At 34.2% G+C, this 23,148-nt stretch overlaps 1 protein-coding gene across 5 annotated transcripts in view; it reads left to right on the top strand.

Moving 5' to 3' along the window:
- Window positions 1-23,148, top strand: part of Rab3 (RAS oncogene family member Rab3) — a 436,095-nt gene that overhangs the window by 172,602 nt on the left and 240,345 nt on the right. The window contains exon 1 of one of the 5 annotated variants that reach the window (XM_069818900.1): window positions 7,044-7,065. The exons of 1 other annotated variant lie outside the window; for it this stretch is intronic. In XM_069818900.1, the coding sequence (XP_069675001.1) occupies window positions 7,063-7,065 (3 nt within the window). In that variant the 5' untranslated portion in view covers window positions 7,044-7,062. Of the gene's footprint in view, window positions 1-7,043; window positions 7,066-7,090; window positions 7,316-23,148 lie in introns of those variants that run through there. 3 more of the 5 variants (XM_069818898.1, XM_069818896.1, XM_069818899.1) reach the window with 3 other exon arrangements.

Raw genomic sequence — 23,148 nt, 5'->3', positions numbered from 1 at the left:
TATTTTTATGTTATGTTCAAGAATCTGACATTCTAAGAAATGTGTGCATCAGTTCGATTGGCGCTTTTCTCCTTTTCTGCCATTGTTCAGAATTTCAGTTTTCTTAAGGAATCTTTTGAAATCTTCTACTTTTATATTAATGTTCAATATTCTGGTATTCTTAAAAAATTTGTGCACCACTTTTTTATATTTTTGTACTTTTTCTGTTATTGTTCATAAATCCGGCATTAAGAAATGAATTCATTAGTTTTCTTGGGACTTTTCTACTTTTTCTCTTGGTATTCAAAATTCTGTTATTTATTAATCACCACGGCATGGCGCGTCTTCAGGTTGCGGATAGAGGAGACGGCCTCCAGATATGGAGGGTAGCTGCGAATATATTGAATAAGCAGTCGTGGACAGCCGATAAGGAGTGGTCCTCCAGCTTGGGGGTTGGGCGAAAGGCTAACAACCCATCGCCATAAAAAACAGCTTGTTACGAATCCTTCAAATAAGCCTCGGAATGGGACTGATTCTCTGGCACGACCACAGCAAAGGAATAAGGTTTTGAGATTTGGTACATGGAACGTAACTAGTCTTTATAGAACAGGAGGGGTAACATTAGTAGCAAAAGAACTAGCTAGATATAGAATAGACTTCGTGGGAGTATAAGAGGTTAGGTTAGATGGGAATGGCATATCACAAGTAGGCGATTACTTGTTGTATTATGGGGGAAGGAAACGATAATCACCAATTAGGAACAGGATTCTTTGTACATAAAATAATAAAATCAGCAGTAAAAAAGGTATAATTTATCAGTGACAGGTTATCGTATTTAGTACTTAAGGGTAGATGGTGCGACATCATAGTTATAAATGCTCACGCCCCTACAGAACAGAAAGACGACCATATAAAGGATAGCTTCTATGAGGAATTGGAACACACTTTTGATCATTTGCCTAGATATCACATGAAAGTTTTATTGGGGGATTTCAATGCTAAAGTAGGATGGGAGGATATTTTTAAACCAACAATTGGAAAAGAGAACCTACACATAAGTAGTAATGACAATGGAGTTAGGTTAGTCAACTTTGCCACATCAAAAAATTTAATTGTCAAGAGTACAACATTTCCCCATAAGGATATACATAAATATACTTGGACTTCTCCAGATGGAATGACACACAACCAAATAATCACATCTTGATAGATAAACGGAGACATACTAGTATAATAGACATTCGAACTTTCAGGGGAGCAGACTGTAATTCTGACCATTATTTGGTAATTGGAGAATTAAGGGAAAGGCTATCAGTAGCCAAGCGAGTAGAGCAACAAGCTAATATTAGTAGATTCAATATTCTGAAATTAAAGGACGACGAAACTAAGCAACGTTATCAGGTTGAAATTTCAAATAGGTTTGCTGCTTTAGCAACTTCCGACGAAGCTAAGGAAGAGTTAGACGTTAATAGCGTGTGGGACAATATCCGAGATAATATCAAAATTGCAGCTGAGCAGAGCATAGGTTATCTTGAAACTAAGAAAAAGAAACCGTGGTTTGATGAAGATTGTTCCATTGTAGTAGATAGAAGGAAACAGGCAAATTTGAAATTCTTACAGGATCCAATTGAGGAGAATAGAGATAATTATTTCAATGAAAGACGGGAAGCAAGTCATACACTTAGGAATAAAAAGATACATTACTTGAACGAAAAACTGAATGAGGTAGAAACAAATAGTAAGAATAAAAACATTGGAGATTTATATAAGGGTATAAAGGAATTTAAAAACGGGTATCAAGCAAGAGTAAACGTGATTAAGGATGAGAATGGTGACTTGCTTGCAGACTCTCATTCAATCTTGAACAGATGGAAAAACTATTTTGGGGAACTACTAAATATACATAGGCCAAATAGAAATGATCGGGACGAAATTCAAATACAAACTGCTGAGCCATTTATACCGGAACCCACACTTTCTGAAGTCGAAATTGCAATAGAAAATCTGAAAAAGTACAAGTCTCCAGGTATTGATCAAATTCCAGCAGAATTAATACAAGAGGGTGAAAGCGCATTATCTAGCGAAATTTATAAACTTGTACTTGCAATTTGGGAAAAGGAAATTGTGCCAGAACATGGAAGGAGTCCATAAACGTACCTATTTTTAAGAAGGGGGACAAGACTAACTGTAGTAACTTTCGAGGAATATCACTTTTGTTGACATCGTATAAAATTTTGTCGAATATCCTTTTGAGAAGATTAACTCCATATGTAGATAAAATTATTGGGGATCATCAGTGTGGTTTTAGGCGTAATAGATCGACTATTTATCAGATTTTTTGTATTCGACAGATATTAGAGAAAAATGGGAGTATAAGGGTACAGTACATCAGTTATTCATAGATTTCAAAAAGGCGTATGACTCGGTTAAGAGAGACGTTTTATGTGATATTCTTATTGAATTTGGTATTCCCAAGAAACTAGTTCGATTAATTAAAATGTCTCTTAGTGAAACTTACAGCAGAGTCCATATAGGCAAGTTTCTATCTGATGCTTTTCCAATTCACTGCGGGCTGAAGCAGGGAGATGCATTGTCACCTCTACTTTTTAACTTTGCTCTAGAATATACCATTAGGAAAGTTCAGGATAACACAGAGGGTTTGGAATTGAATGGGTTACATCAGCTTCTCTATGCGGATGACGTGAATATGTTAGGAGAAAATCCACAAACGATTAGGGAAAACACGGAAATTCTACTTGGAGCAAGTAAAGAGATAGGGTTGGAAGTAAATCCCGAAAAGACTAAGTATATGATTATGTCTCGTGACCAGAATATTGTACGAAATGGAAATATAAAAATTGGAGATTTATCCTTCGAAGAGGTGGAAAAATTCAAATATCTTGGAGCAATAATAACAGATATAAATGACACTCAGGAGGAAATTAAACGCAGAATAAATATGGGAAATGCCTGTTATTATTCGGTTGAGAAGCGTTTGTCATCTAGTCTGCTGTCAAAAAATCTGAAAGTTAGAATTTATAAAAGAGTTATATTACCGGTTGTTCTATATGGTTGTGAAGCTTGGACTCTCACTTTGAGAGAGGAACAGAGATTAAGGGTGTTTGAGAATAAGGTTCTTAGGAAAATATTTGGGGCTAAGAGGGATGAAGTTACAGGAGAATGGAGAAAATTACACAACGCAGAGCTGCACGCATTGTATTCTTCACCTGACATAATTAGAAACATTAAATCCAGACGTTTGAGATGGGCAGGGCATGTAGCACGTATGGGCGAATCCAGAAATGCATATAGAGTGTTGGTTGGGAGGCCGGCGGGAAAAAGACCTTTGGGGAGGCCGAGACGTAGATGGGAAGATAATATAAAAATGGATTTGAGGGAGGTGGGATATGATGGTAGAGACTGGATTAATCTTGCTCAGGATAGGGATCAATGGCGGGCTTATGTGAGGGCGGCAATGAACCTCCGGGTTCCTTAAAAGCCAATAAGTAAGTAAGTAAGTATTAAGAAATTAGGCACTAGTTTCTTTTGAAACATATCCTACTTTTTAATTTTGTTCAGAATTCTGGAATTCTTTAAAAAATCAGTACAATAGTTTCTTTGGCACTTTTCCCCTTTTTCAGTTATTGTTCAGGAACCTGGTATTCTTCTTAAGAAATGAGTTCATCGGTTTCTTTGGCACCTTTCTACTTTTTCGTTTATTGTTCAGAATTGTGGGGATTCTTTAGAAACAAAATAATTGTGCACTGGTTTGTTTGGCACTTTTATACTTTTTCAGAATTCTGAAATTCTAAGAACTGAGTGCACTTGTTTCTTTGGCAATTTCTACAGTACTTTGTTGTTACTGAGATTAGAAACTACAGAAGGTCTAATTCTCTTTAATATACGTTGTTGCTGTTAGGTCTCAGAGTATTATGACGCCGAGATCCACAAAATCTCATTTTAGCAGATTCATCCGCCTTTTATTCCCAATTGATAATATTCCAATCCCTAATATATTGTTATTAAATATATCTCCATTTCCCCCCTCTCCCCTCTCCTTTCCCCTCCCCCTCTCTCTCTCACTCCTTACAAAATCTTCAGCATGAAATTCTGAAAATTATATTACAGAACTGAAAATAAAATAATACGCATTCATTTCGCGTCGATGAAGTAACCCGGGGATATCGAAGCTCCTGTATTATGTCTCATACTAAAAGTAATACAAATCCAACAAGGTTTACTTTTTAGCAAAGATAAAATATAATCATCGCTCTTAAGGAAATGTTGTGCGGGTTTTTGAGAGCACGCAGAGCAGGCGTTTTGACATCCCTGAAATAACCACTGCTAGAAACATATTGTATAACTATAATCAAGCTACACAACACTGAGCGAAAGAACAAACATTTATTTTCAAGGGTTGCAACGTAATATATCCAGAACCACTGTGCGATTTGTTCGTCACTGTTCCCGCTAAGGGAGCGCCTATCGATTTTCCGGTATACCGCTGAGAAACACTTGCGTAAACGATAATGCTCCACGTTGTGAGGTGGTAAACTACTGTAATGTGAGATCGAAGGAGAGAGATGTACTGACTTTATGTTCTTGGTTTGTGTACAGACGCTGGAAACACTCATTTAATGATTTGTACTAAATGTGTCACAGTGCTCCACGTTAGCAGCAAAAGAATAGCTTATCTCGCGCATGCTTCTCTCACATTAGAATCTCAATTACCATCTCAATTCATCTCACCTAAGCTCCTGGCTAAGCTGAACGCTCTACAAATCCAAATTTCGACTGGTTTTATGTATTTATGTATGTATGTATGTATGTGTGTATTTATTTATTTATTTATTTATTTATTTATTTATTTATTTATTTATTTGTGTTTGTTTGTTTTAATTTAATTCATTTACTCACTTAACTTATTTATTTCGAAACAAAACGACTAACAAGTAAATCCGTACCTAATTCACGGACTCTTTTTGGAATGTCTTTTTTCGAACTTTGCCCAACCATAAGATGATTATTATTCTTGGGTTGAATACTTGGATATCTTTTTCGAACTTAGCCCAACTATAAGACGAATATGAAGCAAATTCGTGGATAATTCTAGGACAAATCTTAAGTTGAATATTTGATTTTTTTTTTTCGAATTTTGCCCAACTGTAAGAAGAATATTAAGCAAACTCGTGGCTAATTTTCGCAATCATCTTCGGCTGAACACTTGGATGTTTTTTATTTTTTTAGAACTTTGTCCAACATTAAGAAGAATATTAAGCAAACCCGTGACTAATTTTCGGACTCATCTTTGGCTGAACAATTAGATATTTTGTTTCGAACTTTTTCCAGCTTTAAGAAGACTATTAAGCAAATCCGTGGTTAATAGTAGGACTCATTTTCCACTGAACAATTGGATGTTTTGTTTCGAACTTTGTCCAATTTTAAGACGACTATTAAGCAAATCCGTGGTTAATAGTCGGACTCATCTTCCACTGAACAATTGGACGTTTTGTTTCGAACTTTGTCCAATTTTAAGACGACTATTAAGCAAATCCGTGGTTAATTGTCGGACTCAACTTCCACTGAACAATTGGATGTTTTGATTCGAACTTTGTCCAATTTTAAGACGACTATTAAGCAAATCCGTGGTTAATTGTCGGACTCATCTTCCACTGAACAATTGGATGTTTTGTTTCGAACTTTGTCCAATTTTAAGACGACTATTAAACAAATCCGTGGTTAATTGTCGGACTCACCTTCCACTGAACAATTGGATGTTTTGATTCGAACTTTGTCCAATTTTAAGACGACTATTAAGCAAATCCGTGGTTAAGAGTAGGACTCATCTTCCACTGAACAATTGGATGTTTTATTTCGAACTTTGTCCAATTTTAAGACACAATTAAGCAAATCCGTGGTTAATAGTCGGACTCACCTTCCACTGAACAATTGGATGTTTTGTTTCGAACTTTGTCCAATTTTAAGACGAATATTAAGCAAATCCGTGGTTAATTGTCGGACTCATCTTCCACTGAACAATTGGATGTATGGTTTCGAACTTTGTCCAATTTTAAGACGACTATTAAACAAATCCGTGGTTAATTGTCGGACTCATCTTCCACTGAACAATTGGATGTTTTGTTTCGAACTTTGTCCAATTTTAAGACGAATATTAAGCAAACTCGTGGATAATTAGTGTCGGACTAATCTTCAACTGAACACTTAGATGTTTTTCGAACTTTGCCCAACTTCAAGACGAATATTAAATAAACACGTGGTTAATTCTCAGACTTATCCTAGGCTGAACATTCTTTTCGAACTTTGCTCACTGTAAGACGAATATCAAGGAAAACCATGGTTAATTCTCAGACTCATTCTAGGCTTAACACTCGGATGTTTTTTATCGGACTTTTAAACCGAATATCAAGCTAATCCGTGGTTAACTCTTGAATCAATCTTGGGCTGAATACTTTGATGTATATTCCCAACTGTAAGATGATTATCAAGTAAACCCGTGGCTAATTCTCGAAGTCAGCTTGGGCTGAATACTTGAATTTTGTTCAGAGTTTAGCTCAACAATATTGATCAATTCCTTCGCTAATTTCTCGGACTTATCTTGCCAATTTTACCGACGCTGTAATATACTGCACTTCATACAGCGTCGTTAAATATCTGATTAAAAACCTCATACTAAGATTTCAACGATCCGCGTCAATCTATTTACGGAAGCAGACGTAAATAATTCCGAGCAAGAATCAAGACTGAAAGAAAAGCTGTAATATTTTTTGTTTATTTGAATTCTGACTTATCTGTATCAAACATATTGGTTTCTATATTTATTTGTTTATATAATAATTGCAATTTTGTCTATTAATTTATATGTCTGTTTACTATAGGATTATCAATTGATTAGAGATGTTATTGTGTCGAAGTGTACAGAAATCTGTTCACTGTTTCAAGCATGTGGTTAGAGACCCGACAGTTATAGCATTTCCTGTGCACAAAGGTGTACGGAAACACTCATTATCAGTGATCGTGACGAGTGCAAAGCGGAAGGCCGCGGAACAGGAGTGCCTTACAAGCATGGTAACGCATACATAACACACTGCCATACTGATACAGTTGTCAGTTCGCTGCCATTGGGCGAGTCACACTTATAACTTTCTCATTTAGTTTTAAACATGAAAAATTTGAGTTTTTCAAATCTTTGGAAGCAAATTTTATCTATTTATTATTTCCAATCATAAAAATACTTCTTTGGGGTAACATCTGTTCAGATTTACAGTGTGGATTTGTTCTTATTCAATAGTAATACTCGTCATGCCAGCTAATTATGGTAAGTGTTTTGCATTTTACTACAATCTCTGAAATTTAGGAATTTGGTTATAAGTAAAGTTCGAGCATATTAAAAGTTAAAGCTACTGGGCTCATGGTTTGTAAACATTTACATATTTAATTGTAACTAGCTGTACCCGTGCGCTCCGCTGCACTTGTTAGAAATAAATATAAAGTAATTACATAATTAAAATAGGACATCTGGTCCAGGGAACATTCGTGTTTGATAGAAGAATAAATCGTTTAATATGTCACTTAATTTAAATTGTATTCAAATAATTAAAATGCGATCATTTTGGTCCAGAGACCACTCATTTAGTGCAATGATAATTCCTTTAACATGTTTCTTAATTGTTATTACATGCAAATAATTAAAATATCATCATTTGGTTCAGAGAACATCCATTTTTGGTGCAATTTGGTCCCATCAAAATTTTGCTTGGAATGAAACGTATCGGAAATCATTTTTAAGGAAACTTTTGTTATGTAATATTTTTCACAAAAATCAATAATAAGCGAGATATTTCGGTTTATTTAATTCAGGCCCTCTTATAACCCCCCTTTTAAACAAAGTATTTTGAATGCCATATAGCCTAAAATCTAAGTTACAACGAACTTAATTTATATTCCAACTTTCATATAAATCAGTTCAGCCATTATCGCGTGAAAAGGTAGCAAACATCCAGACAGACAGACAAACGAAAATTTCAAAAAAGCGATTTTTGGTTTCAGGATGGTTAATTATACATGTTAACACCAATTACTTTTGTAAAATCGAAAATTACCAGAAAAATTTTGGCTACAGATTTATTTTTAGTATAGACTGAAACGAGTATTAAGATAATGTAATGAAACTTTGGACACATTTTTACAAACAAGGCATCAGAAAAGCTGCAGTCAAAATTATATTCACATATTCTGTGTAGTTTCTGAATATAAACAAAAAAATTGTAAGATTTAGAATTTAAATGTATGAAATATGAAAGCTAAGTCGAAATATATCCGGAAATATTCAACAAATAGAACTGAAACTTCAGAAGAGAAAATAATGTGTAATTGATCAAACCAATCACTTTTAAGATTTTTTTTAAATAACGAAATGTGACTACAATCAAATTAGTTAGGCCTATTTATTATTATGTCATAGAGCCCAAGAGATTATCGACAAAGTCAACAGTGACAGGTAAACCACTACGAAAACAATAACAATTTTAAACACAATATAATCTAAATCATAAAATATAGAAAGCCTTCTGGGTCAGCAAACTAGAGACAAGTCGCTTAAGAGTTTAGGTACAGCTTACAGCATTCCAATTTTTGAAAATATTCAACAATTTTTTGCTCCATTACTGTATCTTGTACAATAATGAAAATTGGTATGTGTAAAACACTGTCCTTCTGCTATATGAAAAAATATATATATTTTTACGATTTAAAAACAAATTATTATTTTTTGAAAATTAAAAATGGTGGCAGTTCACTGTGCAGTGATGAAGCTTTTCCCTCATAACTCATAAACTTTTTAACTTTTTCATGTTCCATCCCTTTTATTTTATTGCTGAAACTCATGTTTACAATATTATGCTCTTTCAAATACATTTCTTAATAAATAATATTCTTTTGTTTTGTGTTAGAAGAAAATAGTGATATTTGACCATTTTTAAATGAATTTATTTTTATCAGACAATCTATTAAAGGTAGAGAACTGATCTTACATCATATTTTAGATATGACATGCATGTATATACACGAAAAATTTCATCACAGAATGTTGGATAGTTTTTTAGTTATGAAGGAAACGCTTCATCACTGTACAGTGAACTGCCACCATTTTTAATTTTGAAAAAATATATAAATAATATTTTTTAAATCGCAGAAATATTATTTTCATATAGCAGAAGGACAGTGTTTTACACATACTAATTTTCATTATTGTAAAAGATACAGTAATGGAGGAAAAGAAATTTTGAATATTTATAAAATTTTACTGCTGTAAGCTGTACCTAACCCCTTAACGGCACTCTTTTCTAAATAAAAAGAAAATTCACTAGACAGATGATTGCATACATTAAGAGTACTGATCGAGTAATTATTCAATTTCTTTGACACACTAGCTTTAGGAATGTCAAAGTAATTCTTCTTCCTAAGACCATAAGAATCCGAACAACTTGTGATCTCATTAGAATTTCTCATTTCATAGCCATACATGATTGCTTCAAGAATATATAATAAAGTTATAGTCATAATTTTCTCTTTTATAAATAGTGGTTTACTCTGAGCCGTAGAAGACGAACCTATTATGGCTCTTATTGCCATTTTTGAACTAAAAATATCTTCTGTATGTGATAACTATTACGCCAGATTAGTAAACCATATTTCACAATGCTCTGAAAATATGCAAAGTAAATTGCTCTAAGATATTTATGTAGGACATAACGTTTTAAATTTCCAAATATGTAAACCACTCCTGATAATTTTACAGCAATATAGTTAATGTGTTCTTCCCATGTTAGTTTGAGATCAAGTACAATCCACAGCATCTTGACTCTATTAGTTGTACCAATGCATTTCAATGAAAAAGTTAAAGATTATAACTACATAGAATATAACACTTTGTTTTTAACCATTTTAAAGTCCCAGCCCCTTATTCTACTGTACAAGGTGAATAAAGAGTATGGAACACAGCTTGTAAGTTTACATTTCTTTTTATGAAGAAACTCTATATACAAAAGCTGTAGAGGGTGAAAGGAATATTTTATTATTTTCAAAAACTACGTTTTTCATTTATAAAGAATGTGCCAAGCACTATCTTTTATTTAATGGCACTATGTACTTACTTTTCAATTTTTGGATTCTTCACTTCTCAAAACATGTAAGATACCAAAACATTTAATTTCAATATTAATATATATAAAGCACAGAGTTAAAAAAAAAACATTACAACAATTTACCAATGTTCCAATTGTGTGACATGTTTATATTAGTTCACAGATATTTAAAATGACCCCAATTCACCGCCAAGCAAAGCATAACTCTATCTGGGAAATTTTTTAGTGTTTTCAGCAATATTGTTCGGATAATCCACTCTATCTCATTCCTAATTCTTCGTTTTAACTCTTCCAGGTTTTATATTTGGTTCTGGTAGACCCTTCAATTAAAATAGCACCACAAGATAAGATGTAATGGGCTGAGAAGAAGGATCATTGAGGATCATTCAAAAATAATTTTTATCCATTTGTTTTATTACTTTTTGTCCATGATTTTATAGGTCTAATTAATGGCCAACTTATTCTCCATAATGATAAACTGATACATTCAAACATTTTCTTTGTTTGTATACATGCATTGGAATAATAAATTTGAGGCAGTTTTATACATTATTTATAAATGTAAAAGAAAAATATAATTTTGTACGTTTTACGATCTGAACAATCCAAAAATGGAAAATAAATGCATGGTACCACTAAAAAAGAAAACAGGTTCCTCTCTTTCAAATGAGATAGTTTCTTAGGAAGATGTTCACCTGTAACTTTTTTATGTACAGTTTCCTCCTAAAATTAAAAATAGGAGAGCTACAACCAATATTCCATGCTTTTTACTCGTCTTGTATATGATGATAATTGCATAAACCAATTTACACCGATTACTAGTCAAATTTTTACATTAAAATAATGTTGTAATAAACCATACGAACAACTCATAATTACATTTTATTTTGAATGTATAAAATGTGAATATGCTGGTTTCGTTAATTGGGTTGGTTACAATACTTGTCACTATATTCAACAGTCGCGAATTCATATTCAAACTTCCTATCTTCTTAAGACAGTTGTAGCGTTGGTCTCATGTCACAACAATCCTATATAAACGTCTACCACATAAAATTTATTAACCTCGACATCCCAAGCAAAAGGATGACAGACTACAAGCAAGCTAACCAATTCTCAAGAACCGAGATGTGAGAATAAATAAAAGAAAGGGAAGAAAAAGTGTTTCAAATTTTACAAAGTTTCAAGTATTTCAAGAATTTTCATTTAAATTTTAAGGGGATATGTAGGCCTACATCTTTCACTAGTATAAATTGTATTTAGTAAAATATAGAAATTAAATTATACGTATTCTTAATTAACTTTCCGCTGAAATTTGGAATAATGATTAGATAATACTTCTATATTAATAAATAATTTTAGAATCCAGAAAAAATGCGTTGTTAGAGGTAATTACTTACAAATGACTTTTATGGAACCCGGAGGTTCATTGTCGCCCTCACATAAGCTCGCCATCGGTCCCTATCCCGAGCAAGATTAATCCAGCCTCTATCATCATATCCCACCTCCCTCATATCCATTTTAATATTTTTCTCCCATCTACGTGTCCGCCTTCCCAAAGATCTTTTTCCCTCCGGCCTCCCAACTAACACTCTATATGAATTTCTGGATTCGCCCATATGTGCTACATGCCCTGCCCATCTCAAACGTTTGGATTTAATGTTCCTTATTATGTCAGGTAAAGAATACAATGCGTGCAGTTCTGTGTTGTGTAACTTTCTCCATTCTCCTGTAACTTCATCGCTCTTTGCTACAAATAAATTATTAGCTAATACTTCTATGAATAGGTATATAATTTCAGAGTCCAAGAAATTGCGTTGTTAAGGGTAATTACGTATTTATTTACTTATGGCTTTTAAGGAACCCGGAGGTTCATTGTTGCCCTCACATAAGCCCGCTATCGGTCCTATCCTGTTAAAGATTAATCCAGTCTCTACCATCATATCCCACATCCCTTAAATCCATTTTAATATTATACTCCCATCTACGTCTCCGCCCCCAAAGGTCTTTTTTCCTTCGGCCTCCCAACTAACACTCTAATGCATTTCTGGATTCGCCCATACGTACTACATGTCCTGTCCATCTCAAACGTCTGGATTTAATGTTCCTAATTATGTCAGGTGAAGAATACAATGTGTGCAGCTCTGTGTTGTGTAACTTTCTCCATTATCCTGTAACTTCATCCCCCTTAGTCCCAAATATTTTCCTAAGCATTTTTTCTAATGTAACCAAGAATTTATTTCATATTTTTAATATAACATTGCAATTACATGAAACTTTAGTAGGCTACCAGAGTGTTTGGATGCAGCTAAATAAGATTTGTTCAACAACTGTACTATTTATAAATACTGTAGAAAGCAGCATATTCGTTTTTTCATTCCTTTATATATATTAGCAGGTATAAATTTTGTGCTATTACATTTACTTGACCAGGACAGGTCGAAACCATGGGAAAAGTGTTCTAAATTCGCCAGTCGATGCTGTTGGACGTGGTGACGCTGTCCATAGAGCGTCACGCGAACGTTAGCCATTAATTCTTGATATCAGATTAATGGACGTACCATTATCGCTTGCGATCACTCTTTCGTTTACACCACTTTTCGAAAATAATATTTTAATGGGTTGAGGAAAATATTGTATGCTTTATTCTATAATATTCATTTCTCTAACGTTTCTTTAAATTCCGAAGCAGAGTTTACGGTATGTTGCTATACGTGGAAATTAATCTTCTTTTAATCTCTTTTTCTTCTTCATTCATTTCGATCTATTTCCTTTTCTTGTCTCTTTCCTTTCGTTTTATCTCCAATTCTCTATCTTCCAAAGTTTGTCTTATTTCTCTCAGGCTTAATTTATCCTCTCCGTCTCCGTCTCCGTCTCCCCCTCTCCTTCTTCGTCTCCATCTTTCTTTCTTTTTTCTTTTTCCTCTTCATCTCTCTCTCTCTCCCTCTCTCTCTAAGTTTCATTTCTCACTTCCTATATCTTTCTTTATTTCCCATTCTTCATCTATCCTCCAATCGGTGAAATAGGTACTTGCAAACTTTGGATACGAAAACGTTTACGCTCATTCATTCAGTACAATGTTTCACCTAATTCAACCTACGAAAAATAAATTTCAGTTTTTAGTTTATGAACTCATCAGAACTTTCATTAATTCTAATGAACTCAATGCATAATCTAAAATATAATTCCCAAAATCATAATATAATCACAATTCCCACACCTATCAAAGAACTGTGAGTGCCCTATACGTGTTAATGAAATGAACCTTAGAAATAAAATAAGTTTAAAACCAAGTTTAAATTAACTTTTCAGCCAACAGGCTTTTAAGTCGTGAACTGTAAAGAAATGTGTCATCATATACGATCAATAAATTTATTTTAGTAGTTTATTTTATGACGCTTTATCAACATCTTAGGTTATGTAGCGTCTGAATGAGATGAAGGTGATAATGCCGGTGAAATGAGTCGGGGATCCAGCACCGAAAATTACCCAGCATTTGCTCATGTTGGGTTGAGAGAAAACCCCGAAAAAAAACCTCAATCAAGTAACTTGCCCCGACCGGGAATCGAACCCGGGCCACCTGGTTTCGCAGCCAGACGCGCTAACCGTTGCTCCACAAGTGTGGACTCGATCAATAAATAATGACTCTCAAATGTATACTAAGTATGCATGGGAATTGTCTTTCAAATGTCAATTGTTCATTTTATATTATTATTTTTTAAGTTTATATGTGCAGGAAGTAGAACATTTTATACAACATTCTAATATTAACATAATTTGCAATAACATACATAAGGACTAAAAATTTCAGATCGTATACCAGTCGAATTTATTTATTTATTTATTTATTTATTTATTTATTTATTTATTTATTTATTTATTTATTTATTTATTTACTTATTTAGTTAGTTAGTTAGTTAGTTAGTTAGTTAGTTAGTTAGTTAGTTAGTTAGTTAGTTAGTTAGTTAGTTAGTTAACTAGCTAGCTAGTGAGTACAAATTAAATTTATAAAACAAAAATGTTTCTAGCCACTACCGTAAGAGCCAGGCTCGTGTACGGTGTGGTCTTAGTCAATAATATAACATAAAATTTCCAAGGAAATAGAAATAGGAATGTCATACTTTCAACTAATCTCTTTTCTGGCATTCTAATTCGTAATTTATGACATTCTGAATGTATATTAAGAATATTTCGTCGTTGTTCCTGCATTAACTCCTATGTGCGAAATATAAAATTTTTCAGTAGGAAGAGCAAACACATTTATTAATCTTATGGCAGCCGTATATAGGAGACAGTGAATTCTTACATTTTCGAAACAAAGAAATAGAATTACATACAGGAGATTTTATTATTTGCTGTATCACTATTTAAGCTATTTAATAGAGTAAAAATCTGAAAATCGATAAATATGTCACATAGGAGTTATTGCAGGAACAACGACGATTTTTATTTATCTATAATAATAAAATAATAATAATAACAAAAAATTACGTTTTAACTTCAAAATGCAGAGTAGCCTACATCTGTAAACCGAGGCATACAGCTTTGATTCACACAATGAAAATTGTTTCCTTGCAAGAATAGCTTACAAAATGCTATCGACTCTCTCTCGTGCGTGTTTAATCTACAGACGTCGATATCAATTTTCATTTAAATCGGCATAAATGTTCCGAAGAGGTCAAGGATGCACGAACTTTCACTTTCTCTTGACTTGTACAGTCCTCAGAAGTTTCTAAAATATGAAGGTAGAATATTATTTCAGTTCATAAATACGTTTTCTTATATGAATAGCAGAAATATTCGCAGACTTCCAATTCCAGTCTATAACAATAAAAAGAGTGTACAATTGTAATGTTGCCTCGTTTAATTATTAGGCAGCGGCATTCCTTTTAAGATTTGTAGGTCTTTATTGCATGCACCGATAATAAAATGAAAATGCGACGTTGTCACGTCTTGTTTGTTGCTGCTATATATTAATATAACATGGATATGGGCTAGGCTTAATTGCTCAAAGCATAGTTAATTTGAAGATTATTTATATAATTTAGATTATTTATTTTAAATTAATTATTTAAAGAAATAATGAAATAGAATAAATGAATAATAAAATAAAGTAATATAAGTAAAAATTTTGTAATTTTATTTTAAATGTAAATAATTAATTAAAATAGGCGTACTTACTTTTTAATATCTATTCATCATCCGTGTCACTTTCTCTTAAATCCACAATGAGACGTTCCCCATCTCCTGTTGTGTCTTGTATCCAGGACCTTGATTGTGTGGTCAACACAGGACGATCAGAGGTTAGAATTTGTTTTTTCAACTCCTTCTCTTAAATGCTCACACATAATAGCACTGAGGGTTAGGGTTGTATTGTTTTTCCTCACATGGGACTTAAGGCGAGCCCATACTAGCTCTATCGGGTTAAGAACACAATGATAAGGGGGGGAGACGAAGAACTTCATGTCTATAAGAGGTAGCTAATTCGTCCACTATGTATGTTTCATTAATATTGGCTTTCCTAATTATTTGCATCATGGCTGCTTTAATAGGAATGGGATGAGGCACTGGAATTTTGTGATATTGCATAAAATTTATGATGTCTTTTACAGATGATCTAAGAGTGGGAAATTTGATAGCTTGCCTGGAGTGATAACTCGCATTATCCATAACAATAACACATTTTTTGTCTCTTGGTAAATTTTGGAGTATTCTAGTTTTGAACCAATTTTCGAAAACTTCACCTGTCATTTCATCGTGACTATCCGCTTTAGAATCTTGTATGTTTCTTGCAGATAAATAAAGACAATTGGTAACCCATCCCTCTCTTCCCCCAGCATGAAGCACCATGATACGCTTCCCTCTTGAAGATGGAGATTTCAAAATACAATTGCATGTGCCATCATCCCATCCTTTCCGAACAACATCGTGCGTATCGTACCATGTTTCATCAAGAAATACAATTTGGGATCCTTCAGACCTCAGTTTATTTAGGCGTTGCAAATAATTATAACGCCATGCCACAATTCTTGCGGATTCCATAATAGCTTGTTTCCTTTTCAGGATACGAAAACGAAACCCAAGTTTTTTAACCAATTATCTTAAGGTTGTTTCTCCATAAGGAAAATCGGAAAGTTTGACTTTTTGTAATAATTCTTTTATTGTTAAGGATTGGCCCTTATTGTAAGAACTATATATTTCACGGCGAATGTAATCACACGTAAAACCATCTACTTTATTAAATTTTGTGACTTTGTGTCCACGCTTTTTAGGTGTCTTAGGTCCCTTTTTTTACAATTTTACTTATGTACAGTATTTCTATTTAATTTAAGAATTTTAGATGTCTCCGAAATTTTTCCTTGACCTAAATTGTTTTTCAGAACATACGTGTGAGCATTGCACACAAACGTTTGACACTGCTTACATAATTTTGGTCTAGCTTTTGAATTTGAATTGTTATTTAACTCTGATATATTATTATTATTATTATTATTATTATTATTATTATTATTATTATTATTATTATTATTACCATCGTCGTTATTGACGTTCATGGGTATCGGTTCCTACACTTCACTCGCTTCCCACGGCCTCCACATTTTTATTATACACTGAACTGTAATATAATTATTTTTCACTGTGAACTAGAACAAGACACACTGCTAAAATTTGCAACTCTGGTTTATACACTCCGCGTGGAGTATTGGAGCGGCCTTCAAAAGACTTGACGACGAAAATGGACAGCGCGACATAATTAAAATTATTGAAACTACAAAGCTTCCGTTCTCTTTGACACCGCTAGCCTACTGATTGAACGTGGCTACTTTACATGATGTGTAATAATTTTTCACTTATGAGTGTGCATAGATCTGTTCACGAGGCAAAGTTTGGGCCTGCAACAGCGAAGATTCTAGTCTCTGTATACAGGAAACATTTCCACAACAATGGCGCAAACCATTTGATCAATAGCATTGCCAAGCTCACCGCGAAAGCCTGGAGTTTCTTTAGACCCGCGTTCTACTTCCTTATCTACACGTGGACATGTGTTGCTTCTAATTGACTGCACGGCGGATATCGTAAATCCTTACCGCGAACTTCTTTCTTCAACTATAACACAGGATAGGTTCACCGGATCAGTTTGCCGTTCGCGTGTACAAGTCTTTAGTTAACAGAAGTTTTTGATGTGGAGACATCAACCTAGAGTAAATCTATAATATGCAACGGAAAATACAACAGAAATCAGACGCTGCGGACTATATAGTCAACGCCTGTGATGGAGAGTAGAAATGCGGTGTTCAACTACTACGCTATTCTCTTAATGAAAGGTGTTAAGGGGATCGGGAATGCTCTATCTTACCAATGTTAAAATTATAATCTCAATGTCTCATTTTCTCATATATTGTACACAGCTTATTGAAATTTTTATGAATTTTTTTCATGACACCTCAATAATGAAAGGGAGAAAAAACTTGAAGATGAAAAACTTTTTAGCGAGTGAGGACGTGAGACTGATTCAGCCGTAGCTGACATTAATAGTAATATGCGTTGCAAGAGCGGTATGTTGAAGTTTTCATGTTCGAGAAAAAGTTTGAAAAAGCGAAACGTAGTTGAGCTTTTTTAATTTCCGAGAATTGAAAGAAAACATACCGCTCGTGTATCGTACATTATTTTGTGCGAAGATCGTTTATTACATACCTGAAAGAGGAATTTCTAATTAGTTGCAATGAAATCTCCATCTTGGTTTCTGTTCAATGACGGCAAATTTGCAAAACAAAAACATCTGTCTTCAACATTGTTGCTTTAAAATGTTTTCTGTGTTTACTATACTCCAGCAGGCCGTGATATACGTCTGTCTTTTTTTCCCCCAGTCTATGATGAGTCTGGAATCTTGTTGATTTTTTCACGGCTTCCTTAATGTTACTTGCATCACGAATGCAGTAACTTTAGTGGAGTTGTAGAGTTTACTTAATTTTTGCAAATATTTAAGAACAATAATTAACAGTGCAATTTAGGTGAAATTGCAGTGGTAAGTTTCCAATTTATAATTATTACTATATTGAACGTCTCTAAAAATAATATGTTAAGTCTAAAGCAGTAAAATCATATGTGACTTAAGCGGTAAGAAGAGGGAAATTGTTATGTGTGTTACGTTGGGAATACTGAATGTGGAATTTTAGACTTTCCGCGGATTAATTTTGTGCGGAAACCAAGCAAATACGCACGATCTCGCACAAAAATATATTTTGGTTTGACAATAAGAAGCAATTCAAACAACCTTCAAGGAATGAGAGAGAATGTGTGAGCGGAGTATTTCCATTCGCTATCATCCGATGAAGATCCACAGCATGGGCTCTGTCCTAAGGGGCAATGGCTCCCAAAACGAACATAGGAAGGGGGGGGGGATCTCAATGTTATAGCTTTTTTTTAGAAAAAGGTTATTCAACATTGAACTTAAGCATTTTTTCAATATTTTCATGATTTTCTCATAAAATCACTACTTTAAAAATATTTTTTTAAATTAAATTGTAGAACTGTTTATCATAAGTGTAATATATTATTTTAAAACGAACACTTTGAAAAGCTTGAAAATTTGTGCATACAACACTGAAAGATGGGAGATTCCTCAGAGCTCAACATAACCCCCATTGCGCACCCTGCACAACTCATAACGGTGATGCAAAAGCTTGAGTAATTTTTACTCTCAGATCATCAATGTTCCTGGGTTCCTGTGAATAGACAATGTCTATAACAAAACTCTACACGAAGAAGTCAGCAGGGGTTAGATCTGTGGAGTTTGGGGACCAAGCCAAGAGATAACTGCTTCTCGTACTGGTTTCGCCTGCGACCTCCTGCATGTTTTTTTAAACACAGAACCTGTTTCTACAAATGTTCGATACCACAATATTATGGAATCGTATTTAGGTACATTACGCACACCATACTCACGTCGAAATTCCCTTTGAACTCTTTTAACACTCTCAAATTTAGCACACCAAAAAAACACATTGTGCCCGCTGTTGATTTGTAGTAGCCATTTTAATCATCTACGATTTTCATTTGTCTTTTCAGATTATGCATTGTTGATTGTCATATATGGAAACTCCCATCTTTTAATCATAATATAACCAGCAAGAAATTTTTCCTACTATCATAATATATTTATGATAATAAATTAATATTATCGATACCCAAACGGATCAGACTGTATTTTCTCTTCATATGCAGCGATATTTCGAAATTAGCACCAGCTCACACCAAATATTTTATTATGGTTCACTTAAAGTGTATCATACGTGTCTATTACCACTTTGATGTGCAACTCGTGATTATAAATCAAATGAGTGGTCGCACAGATCTGCAGCTGCTTTCGATGCCGAGATATTATTGACAGAATTCGCGTTGTATGGCTAAATTTATACGTAAATTAGGCCTCCTCATGCTCGTATCGAGGGGAGGTGGCGTCATTGGGGATAATCACACAAGTTACATTGTTTCATAACCTAACTACTAATAACATTAGCATTTGGTTATGGTTCATTGTGTTGTTACAGTAAGAATTTTAAATTGTCATTTTTTCATCACAGATCTCGGAACGTGCCCATACTCCGTGCGGAGAAAGATGTAGTTTAGATCAAAGTGTATCAGTTATCTAATATTAGTATTCGCCAGGTGAATATCCAAAAATTCGCCATGCAGTTGAGAAATATCAACAATTAGTCGGGTTAAAAGAGATTCGAACCCATGCCCCAACTCAGCCTCTGAGCACCAGACTCGCTCGCAAATCCCAATACCACACCGGTGGCAAGAGAATTTTCGAATGGATTTTCTAGATGTTCTTGTAGAAAATGTCATTTGTTGAGAATTAGCAACCTAGATCCCAGAAATGAAACAGAAGTGACAGCCAAAGTCGTTGATGCGATTGAAAGAAAACAGTTGATGCCAGGTGAAGTGAAGGACAGAGAATTCCCCTCCCATGAAATGTTAGAACTGATTCGTATTGACAGAAAGAGACGTGGGAGACAAATATAGCTAGCAGATAAAATTACACATATTGCTGGTTAGCAAGAATTTTTTATGTCTTGTTCTTTAAGGTATTGAAGAACGTCCACTAACGCTAATGATTTGCTAAAGAATCCCCTGACTTAAAGGTCTTATCTTAATCCCCTGAAAGATAACGCTCCCTTAACAAGCCATGAATAAACTACCAGCTTCCGAAAATAAAAAGAAAAGTTTCAGTTTCTTGTATTTCAAGCACAGCTAGGAAAAAATGGCACTAGAGCATATGTGAAAAAGAATTACAGTAGCCTACATTATCGTCATACAAATACATAAAAATGGTAGAGGACTATTTACAAAAATAATTAGGTTATTTATTCCCCTATTAGTATAGAACTAGATATATGTATATATATGTATATAGGCGATGAACTGCGGGCAGACGGTGCAGGTATCTAGTGGCGAAACTTATAGCCTAACTCACGTATGCTCGAAGGAGGCAGTCGATTTTTTCAGGGGAACTATAAGGTTTGTTCCAGCAAGCAAAATCAGAACGTGTTCCGAACTATATATACTATATATACTGTTCAAAACATACAGAGGTGAGCCTGCCTGGAGAGAAATAAAAAATAGGTTGCAGCCGCAAAATTACTCTTCAAGGAACGACCACTCATATAAATTGAGGGAAAGAAGGCAGAGGACGGACACTGGAAAGTTTTCTTTTCTCAATCGTACTATCAGGGACTGGAATGCTTTACCTGCAGACTTACTAAAGGCTTTACCAACAACCAAAAATGTATTTAAAAATAGGTTTAAGGACCTTACTAATAGACGGTAATTATACACAGTGTTTAAAGGGTGTAAATGATATGTTGTTATTGAAGTGTTGTATCAGTGAAGAATTATGTTGTGTCAGTGAAGTGTGTTGTATCAGTGAAGAAGTATGTCGTGTCAGTGAAGTGTGCTGTGTAAGTGAAACGTGTTCCTGTCAGTGAAGCTTTATAGTTTATAGTGGCAGTGCATAATATTTGAACAGTGAAATGTTTTTGAAGTGTTAGTGAAATCAGGATAGAATCAGTGAAATGTGTCGTAGTTCCATTGCAGTGAGTGAGTTGACAGCGACATGAGTGTAATTTGAAAGGTACTTGTGCAGATATGAACATATCATACTCGTGGGTTTTAGTTCGATCTTAGTTTTAAGATACAAATTAGATTTATTTCAAATGTTATTTTAAGTGATCGTTTCATTTAATTTAGTATATTCCCTGTTGTTGTTGTTGTTGTTGTTGTTGTGTTGTTGTTATTATTATTATTATATTATTATTATTATTAATTATTGTTAGTATTAATTATTAGTATTATTATTAATTGTATTTTTAATTAATAAGTTTATTATTGTCATTATTGAGTGTAATTAGTTACCACTGCCACCGGGTATATACCCACTGCAGTGTGAATAAATACATACATACATACATACATACATACATACATACATACATACATACATACATACATACATACAATACCAAACTTCTTTCGACGCATGCACCAGTTGTGTAGTTACGTCGCTCTTATTTCCGGCAGCCAATCACGTTGCAGGTCAGCTACATTTAAACGTGTGCGTGTTTTAAGTCGCTGCTGATGACGTTATGCACTTCCTAAGGCTCGATAGATACTTAATATAATCGCCCGCCATTTTAGCTCTTTCGTTGGTGTTCGCAGAAAGCACACGAGGACGTTATTTGCCACAATATTATTTGCTCCATTACAGTGCTTTTGATTTATTATCATAAGAGCTACGACATGATAATGTTTAACGCTGCGGCAAATAGATTCCTCGTCTAGTAACTCGGGAACGAAAGAACAAAAATGGCGAACGATACTACCTACATAGACTTTATTGAGCCTTCATTTCCTAAGGCTTAAGCAAAGAGGAGGAATCACGCCGGAAATAACAGCGACGCGTCTTATAGTTCGGGATTTTACGCTGTTGGAACGTTTCTTGAACTCTTCTTTCACGGCCTTCGAAAGTTTCTTCACATATTAAAATTATATTCATCTTCCGAACTTAATTCTTCGTAAAATATATCGCTATCACCTTCCAAATCACTCATGATGGACTATTGTTTTATTTTAATCTGCATAGTCTCGAAGCATTTTAACCTCAACTTCAGATTAAACCATCTGTGCATGCGTCAACAGTTTATAATTCCCAGTTCCTGCTCTTAATCGAGAACCAATTTCACTCATTCTGAAGGAACAGGGAACTGGGAGTTCCGTATCGGTGCGGAATCAGTTCTAGTCTTGTTAGAACGCACATTGAGCTACTGCGCATGGGCAGACAGTTCAGAATCGATTCTGAACCGTGCTGGAATAAACCTATTGAATATCTAAATCTAATCTGGTAGAAACTTACAATAATATTTATTCTTAGGTCGAATTAGGGTAACGAAGGATAAGTTTGTGTAAATTTTACATCCAACCGGATATTGATGGTGGTTCTCTCTCTCTTGAAAATAGTGTGACTATAACCGTCGACTTTGGTTTACTTTAAATACCGAGTTAAATGGCTAATTGATGGATAACTAATACTCTCTTGAAAATCACTTAAGCAAAGTTCTATAATTTAGTTAGTTACTAATTTTAAAGATTCTTTACTTAAAGACGAAATGATTTATTTGCTTGTCTACTTTCAACATAGTAGAAGTGTGCTAGAAAGCAGTTTAAATGAATCACTATGGCTACACATACAGTACAAACTCGGTTCAAAAAGTTTCCGGAATATATTTCTTTTCCCGAAATGAATAATTTTATGTGGTACAAATCTGTTTCTGGTGTTGGCATCATTTATGACGTCATTTCAGTAGAAGTTTTGTGATAATAGTCGTTGCTGTTGTGTGGCAACTGGCTGTTTTTGTTTGTGTGATATTCGTTCGTCACATTTCAGAATGTGGGATACAGAGCAACGCGAAAATAACAAATTTTCTGTTTTTTTGCAATACCTCCT

This window comes from Periplaneta americana, chromosome 2 (assembly GCF_040183065.1).
Source record: "Periplaneta americana isolate PAMFEO1 chromosome 2, P.americana_PAMFEO1_priV1, whole genome shotgun sequence".
Classification (NCBI taxonomy): domain Eukaryota; kingdom Metazoa; phylum Arthropoda; class Insecta; order Blattodea; family Blattidae; genus Periplaneta; species Periplaneta americana.
Note: the sequence above shows the minus strand (reverse complement) of the source record. Positions and strands in the feature narration are given on the sequence as shown.